We start from the raw sequence: 8,019 nt of genomic DNA on the forward strand, positions 1-8,019 counted from the left end.
TATCTTAAGACGCGGGACGCCTTATTCTGACCTACTTTATATTTGCATTCCCCTGCTCAACTCTTAAACAAAATGCTTTAACAAAAAGAAATGAAGGAAAACTATGCTTGAAAAATCAATAAATCCTTATTCAACAAAAAGGATAAATACAAGTTACAAAATATGAGTGCCATTTTCAAACAAAGTATTCATTGTGATGCTAGTATTTTTAAAAAAAAAAAAAAGAACAATTCATAAAAAAACTGCGTTTGTATACCTGACTGTGTACTCCACTGTCAGTTACATTAATCAACTGCAAGACTCGTGCCGAAATTTCAGCATCAAAAACTTCCTGGGACTCCACACTACATATAGGGGGGAAAAGTACAAACAATTTACATACCTATGAATCAGAACAATGCTCAGAACTGCAATACAAAAGAAAGAAAAATAATATTTTACCTACAACCAGTAGATTGTTTTATCTTAAGAATCGCAGCAATGATATGAACAATCCAAGCAAGTTTGTCTTCAATCACAGCAAGGTCGCTGTTATCACTAGCCTGGACTCTTGCTCTTTCCTATTTGGGTCATTGAACAAGTAGCCAAAACTAATTACCCAACTATTTGATTTTGAAGGTACAAAAGGATAAAATCACCGCACTCAAGTGAAAGTTATAGCCACACCGAATATATTTGCAGAACTGGCTCCATTATGTTTATTATAAATAAACTACAGCTTTCATACTGCAAAATAAAAACAAAGGAATTAAAGAACAAATATTTCTCAGCAAATTGTAGCAGAAATCAATATAATAAATAGTTTTTTTTTATGTTAGAGCTTTAGAAGAAAAATTATATTCAGGTAAATAGTAATAATATAAATCCCAAAACATTCATAGATAAAAAGCTGGAGGAATCAAAGCAAAATTGTTCTTTGATGGTCAATTTATCTCATATAATGTCAACCCTAATAGCATCTGGTATGCAGAATCTTTTCACATTCCCAAGAATGTAATCATGGGAATGTTGGATTCCCATGTCTGGCATGGGGTTCAAAGAATATTCCTGAGTAAGTTACCTTCCTAGAGATGAATCACCCTATTGTCATTACCACCTCGCAATGGGAAATCATGAGAATGGATATGAATGATTATGCCAAAGCAAAAAGATAAAATTAGCCCTTGACTACGGTCACTAATCAACTACAACTGCACCCAGTCAACCACTGCTGTCCACCCACTGCCACCAGTCACCACTATGTTTTTCTTTTCTTTTCTTTCTTTTTTGGGAGTACTTTTGAAATAATATATAGTACTTTGAGGAATGTTAGTGTCCACCCAAAGGAAAAATGGTTCATTCCCAGGTATTTGCACCAAAATGTCATTCTCAGAAGTTTTTTCTGGGAATAGAAGTTTTAAGAATGGAAAATTATTCCACATACCAAATTTTTAAATTGTCAGAGATTTGTTAATTACATTCGTCGAACTTATTGACTTACATAACCATTAATTACAATCATTATAGTATCAACATGGTAACATCATTTATTACCATCATTTATAGTTAAGATATACTCGCTCCATTCTTTTTTATGTCACAATGGACAATCATTAAGAAACTGGAAATCAAGTGTAATCTAAAGATAATATTACTAAACAACTTAATTAACAAATATAGAGAATAGTTGAATAATTTTAACAACTTTATAGATAAAGGGTATATTGATAATTTAAGAATAAGTTCTGAAAAGAAAAAAGATAATAACAAATATTGTGGAACAAATAATATAAGCCAAAATGACACATAAGGGAGGGAGTACATCTTATCATTTTTACTTATTGTTTTATATTGTTATTCTTCGATGAATATATAACTTGACTAAAAAATCATATTCTTACTAGTTCAAGGATCATTTCAGCTTTTGACAATACTGGTTTTTACCTTTGTCGTATTATGCTTCTTTGCTTATATCCTACTTTCGACTCATTACTTACCTTTTAATTAAATTATCTCACATAACAACAGTACAGCAGTAGAGTGATAATATAAGATACCTGAAATCTGCAAAGGTATGGAAAGCAATCTAATTGATCCTGAAGAAGTTCAGCATTGTCTAAGGGGTTCTCAGAAAGATCATCAGGTAATCCAGCCTGTAAAAAACAGGCATAAGAAATTACATTCTGACAGCTAGCTATTATGCTAAATGTTAATACATACAGTGGCCAGTAACACAGCAAGCAACAAAGCAGAACATGCACAAGAAGTTTGGAATACCTGCACAGAGTTGAACCTCGATGTGATGAAACTCTCAGTAATCTTAGGAACGAATTCATCCAGCAAGCTTGGTGCATCACCTTTCAAATATGGAACAGAAGACACCAATCTAGACCACAGCCCTAAAAGGTAGTACACACTATTGCTGGCCCACTGACAATAAGGTATCAACATAATCAAGACATTATACTTGCAAATAACCTATGTTGGAATTCTGGTAACAAATGAAATATGTCATAGCAATAATTCTCATAGAATGTCATCCCAAATTTATTTTCAAAGTTTATGTGCCATCATGCCAAAGATAAAAAAAGGCCTTGCCTTTACGACAAAAAATTATGTGATTTGTGAACCACAGCACATTGTGTATTCTCTTCAAAATTCTTAAAAGAGATAGTAATTAACCTGCCATGATTGTAAAGATTTGAGAGTGAACTCCGCAACCAAACGTATCCAATCACTATAGCCTTCCACATTTACAAGCTCTGACAACTGCAGCATTTATTTTTATGAATTTATCTAAAGGAAGAGTTCCATCTTAAAGGTGAGAGAAGGTAGTTACAGATGCAAGGATGATCCGATTAGATAAACTATAAACTATTGAATGTATAAATATCTGTTATTTCTCCAAATTTTGTAACCTGACTGTCAAAGTATTTCTAGCATTATAAAATTAACAATTCATTAGAATAAATCTAAATAGTCCTCCAGCATTTCTTCAAATAGTTTTAGGGCTGCAGTTCAGGAAGAGATATTACATTTGAGATTGATTTTCAAGCACATTGAATGTAATCAAATATGGATAACCACAAAAGATATACACATTTGGTTAAGCGACAACAGAGGAGTACTGATAATAAATGAAGAAGCAGTAGAGGGAAAGCTTGAGACCTAAAGATTAATGCCTTGCATTACCCCAAGCAGTTAAAAACAAAATAAAACATATGAAATTTTATTTCCCACGAGTGAAGCTCTTAAAACAGTGGGAACGTAACATAGAAAGCAGCAACAAGTAGTTACATCTGTCTAAGATATAATTATTCGTACCTTATATTTCTAAGACATACTAATTGCATTAAATTTAAATGATATGTCAATTAGAGTATACAGTGCATATTCTCAAATGATGATTTTAAATTCAAATTGTGCACACTGAAACTTACAACCCCACAAGTCTATAAAAGGGGGGTTTGGATAAATTTTTGAAAACATGATATTTTCCCTTAATTTTTTTAGTAGAGTTTTATGTTTTAGACAAAAGTATTTTGCATCTAATAGATTATTTCAGAAGTACTTTAACTTTATAATAATAATGAGTAAATTAAAGTTTTGGAATATAGTTTTACTAAAAATTGCTTCTGCTTCTGTTTTTTCAAAGAGCTAAGTATTATTAGCTTAAAAATGAATCAATGATAATTCTTTAAAAAGTTGTATCCCACTAAATTAAAACATAAAAGTGCTATTTTTGATGTGGGGAGAGAGGAACCAATTCAAATGTCTCAAAGTGATACCAAATTTGAGTGCCCTAAATCCTATGCTTAACTATGGGAACCTCATATCTGGGCCAATGTACTGTGTGTCGCCACCAATTAGAATCCAGGACAAGGGTAATAAAAAAAAAGAAAAACAACACAAAGCTACCTGATAATTCACTCTGAACCGACCAAGAAGACGACAAAACTCATGGTAATTATCATGATCTGCAAGACCTGCTCCCCAATACAAGGGTCAAACTAATAAAGATATGGAAAACAAGTAAAAAAAAAAAAAAAAAAAGAAATGAAAATGAAGAAATAAAATATGTCTTAAATATTGGTCATGTGAATTTGCCAGGGCTTAAAATAAAGTACAATATAATCAACATTTCAACTCATATTTCCTGAATAGCAGTTTATAAGAGAGAACCATGTGTCCAGCAAAATTCCATCTATGAAGTATGAACAACTCCTGATCAGAAAATTCTGTTATGTGAGAGGCCGATCTATGCAGTACAGAAATAAAGGCATTTACAGGATGCTTGAAGCAAAATTTTCCCAAATCATTCGAGATAATCCCATATAACTCCATTATTATCTCCACATAAAAAAAAATATCACCCTACATATCTTCTACCTATTTGGAAGTGGAAAAGATATTCAAACTGTCCCATATGCTAGGAAAACCCTTGTTTGCAAACTGTATTTTCATATCTCCTAGCTTATTCTTTCCACTGCTTTGGGAGGAGTAGGGTAAAGAAAATTAGATCAGAACTCTCATTTCTTAAACCAATAATTAATAATTGATTTATTAGTTGAAAAGCCACAAAGATCAAAACCCAAGCAAAGATAAATTACCATGATGACAAATGCATTCATAAGAAACATGTACAAGACAATGTGGAGGTAAGTTGTTATCATTACTGATAATTCATATCCAATATAGAACAGATTATCAACCAAAAAAGAGATAAGAACTCTTTTTTTTTTTTAACCTAAAAGTACAAAACGAAAGGTAATTTATGCAGTTACTCATTAGGATACAAGCATAAAATCAATGAATCAACAACACCTTGCCCTGTTTGTAGGATTACTTTGGTTCCTGTCATTAAATGGGCCAAAAATTTAGAACGAGCAGCATCATTTGTAAACAAAGAACGCCTTATAGAAGCCAGTCGCACCAAGCACTCCAATGCCTGGAAATTAAACCAATTAACCCCTAATAGATAAAGTTAAAATGTAGCAAACTGGGTGAACCAACAACCAAAGATTTTCAACAATTTAAAGAAATATATAAGTCAAGAAGCTTATTTTATCATCTTTCTGGAATAATTAGAATTGAGAAAACAATAAAATACGTCTTTTCTATTAAAAAAAATACAACGGAATAATAAGAAAAATTATATTTTCATCAAACATCAGTGATAATAACACATAAAAACTTTTTTTCTTTTTTTTTAAAAGAAAAATAGAGGATGGGTGCCATAAACCATTTCTATAAATAGCCAGGTAAGACCTATGTGGCAGAGAATTTCACAAGAACCAAAAAATGAATTCAATTATTGTAGTTCAGAGGTTTTCAGTCCTGATTATCATAGAAGTAATAAAATAAATGCATATATAGACCTCTTTTGAAAGAGGGGGCTTTGTAATAGCATAGTAATCAAAAAATATTTGCAGCGTTGAAGAATCCTCCAAAATTGGCTTCCAACCAGATGGAATCTGCCAGCCAACATAGTAAACAACAATAAATAACCAAAATGTAAGACTTCAAAACAACACATGTTCAAAAATAAATTACAACAAGTTGATACCTGAACTGTGCCAAACTCATCCGAACTTTCATCAATAGATGTCCCCACAAAATCAAAGGTTAAACATTTCAAAGAAAGAGAAAGCGCCAACTCTTGCAATTGACTAATGACTGCAAAATATAGATCTCAATTCTCAAACTAACGAATAACAAGGGATAATACAAAAAAAATGAAGTGAGGTGAGCAAAACAAAATAAGCTAGAATATAAACATTTTACCATCATTCTTTAGTTGACCCAAAGACGTTAAAGATATCTGAAATATTTGATAAAGAGATTGATCTCTAAACGAGCAAGCTACCCTTCGATGGTTTGTTGCAGGCAAACCAGCATTAGCCTGAGGCAAGATTAAGGATAGAAGAAAATACTTGAGCACAATAAAAAAAAAGTATAAAGAAATTTAAATTTTTTTTAAAAAGAAGCTATAAAGTGCTTATACAATGGAAAAACATAAGCAACTGACAACATTGCAAAAACCTAGAGATTGTTCAACAATGACCTTGTGATGCATAGGTTGCCACACTTTAAACTCGTTAAGGAATATGTGAATATTAAAATCCATCAATAAGTATCATAGAAAGAAAAAGAAAACAAATAAAACGTTTTGGAAGGAAAAGACTCCTATACCCCTGAAGTTCACACAGTTTGGAAGCATAGCGGTTACAAGAATCTCAAGCACTTTCCCCAGGAAACGACACAAAATATTACAGTAAATGGGATTAGTTCCTTCTTCAAGTGACCCTACAAACTTTTCAGATGAAATTTTTCTTCAGGCTCTCTGTAAAACATCCTCGGTAATGAGAAGCAAAACATTTTCGATATAAAGAACAAGTATGAAGAGCAGTATAATGAATTTTTAGACAGCTTCCTCATTTGATTTATATCAAGGAATCTATAGTCCGTTCATTCACAAAACTTTCCATAGAAACTTGGACAGTAAAACTCATATTATCATTGAATTCCAACCCCCCCCCCTTTTCTTTTTCTTGCAGAACCATCTAGCCACTACACCATCTTTAGCTTATGAAAAAAATCTTACTAAACTCAGCTTCCAAAAGACCATTGGATGGCTTCCATGAACAAAAACACAGGTAACCATACGAAACAATTTCAGCACAAACCTACTAAATATGATCAAGCTTTCAACATTTAATTGAAACGTTCACTACAGAACCAAACATATTCAGGTAGCAGAAGTTAAAATCCAACCTGATTCATCTCAGAGATAAGCTGATTTAATATCTTCAATCCAATGGCATAATGACCTGGTGTTGCCTGGATAAAAGAGAGAAATTGTGATGTGAACAATATCTCCAGAAACACTGATCTAAAAGTTACTATGATGAACAAGCGTGTGAACAATATCTCCAGAAACACTGACGTAAAAGTTACTATGATGAACAAGCGAACAACTTCCTAGGGTAAAATTGAGCTCCGGTTAACCTAGTAACAGGATTAGAAAATTACAATAGGCAAAGTAAATGAATATTCTGAACTAAATGGATAGTAACATAAATAAAGAATAAACGAGAAGGTGAAGAAACCATACGGAGGAATGCGGATAACTAGTATGATTACAAAAGAGAATTAATTATATTGGCAAATAGAAGAGTGGAATAGGTTTTTTCTTTTGGTCTTGAACAAGCTTCATTGAGCGAATTAGGGTAATTGATATCAACGCAAAGCAAAATGAGTTGAGATGAATGACCTGAGTCAAGAAGTTCATAGATTCTTTGACAATGTCGCGGAAACGGTCGTCATCAAACCATCCAAATTTGGTGAGTCGAGAGAGGAGTTGAATCAAGGAAGCAGTGACAAAGGGCTGTAACTCGGGTCCTCTGGTGGCAAGGTAGTTGATGAGATAGCTCCATATGTCAAGGCGAAGCTTCAAGGCAAGGCTGTGTTCAGTGACTTGTTTCAACAAGCTGGAACTGGCGAGCATCAAAGCGTAGGGGGTCAGGGCGTGATCCAGAATGTACTGGCATTGGGAAATGTATTCAGTGTTCATGGAGAACACTTTCAGAGTGTTCTCCGCATGAGCACGTTCCACCGAGTCCTGTGAGTTGTACAGCCTCTCGCACAATGCTTCCAGCTGTGCCAGCTCCATCCTCCCCGATTAGATGCAGACGTTGACAACTAGGCGGAGGCGGCGGAGATTAGCGGTATCACCAGGAGGAGGTTGTGGTGGTTGCGCTTTTCATTCATATGAATACGATGATGGCATTGACACTCACAGAAAAGCTCCACTTTTGCTGCCAAATTTCGTTTCTGTCGTCCACGCGATCGATCTGTCTAGGTTTTCTCATCTCAATCGCTTTCCTCATTTTCGTTATTATTATTTGTATTTTTTTTATTTGATTTTTTTCGAGGATTTTTTGTCCCTTCAGGGATCACAAGTCACAAGTCACTGCCGGAGCGTCTCTCTGACTCTCTTTTTTTCTTTTTCTTTTATATTTTGTTTTTCATTTTCATCCT

General features: G+C 33.5%; 1 protein-coding gene across 7 annotated transcripts in view; it reads right to left on the bottom strand.

Moving 5' to 3' along the window:
* Positions 1-7,959, bottom strand: part of LOC107608819 (exportin-7-A) — a 16,633-nt gene extending 8,674 nt beyond the window's left edge. For 3 of the 7 annotated variants that reach the window (XR_002349930.1, XM_016310555.2, XM_016310554.2), the window contains exons 1-13: positions 7,253-7,957; positions 6,754-6,819; positions 5,764-5,881; positions 5,546-5,655; positions 5,358-5,453; positions 4,804-4,927; positions 3,898-3,965; positions 2,662-2,748; positions 2,257-2,409; positions 2,037-2,132; positions 667-726; positions 442-560; positions 257-344 (exon numbers count right to left, since the gene is read on the bottom strand). Coding sequence is in view for 5 of the 7 variants with exons in the window: in XM_016310555.2 (XP_016166041.1) it covers positions 257-344; positions 442-560; positions 667-726; positions 2,037-2,132; positions 2,257-2,409; positions 2,662-2,748; positions 3,898-3,965; positions 4,804-4,927; positions 5,358-5,453; positions 5,546-5,655; positions 5,764-5,881; positions 6,754-6,819; positions 7,253-7,651 (1,584 nt within the window). In the remaining 2 variants the exon portion in view is untranslated. Of the gene's footprint in view, positions 1-256; positions 345-441; positions 561-666; positions 727-2,036; positions 2,133-2,256; positions 2,410-2,661; positions 2,749-3,897; positions 3,966-4,803; positions 4,928-5,357; positions 5,454-5,545; positions 5,656-5,763; positions 5,882-6,753; positions 6,820-7,252 lie in introns of all 7 variants that reach the window. The other 4 variants (XM_021105865.1, XM_021105864.1, XR_002349931.1 and 1 more) reach the window with 3 other exon arrangements.

This window comes from Arachis ipaensis, chromosome B07 (assembly GCF_000816755.2).
Source record: "Arachis ipaensis cultivar K30076 chromosome B07, Araip1.1, whole genome shotgun sequence".
Taxonomy (NCBI): Eukaryota; Viridiplantae; Streptophyta; class Magnoliopsida; order Fabales; family Fabaceae; genus Arachis; species Arachis ipaensis.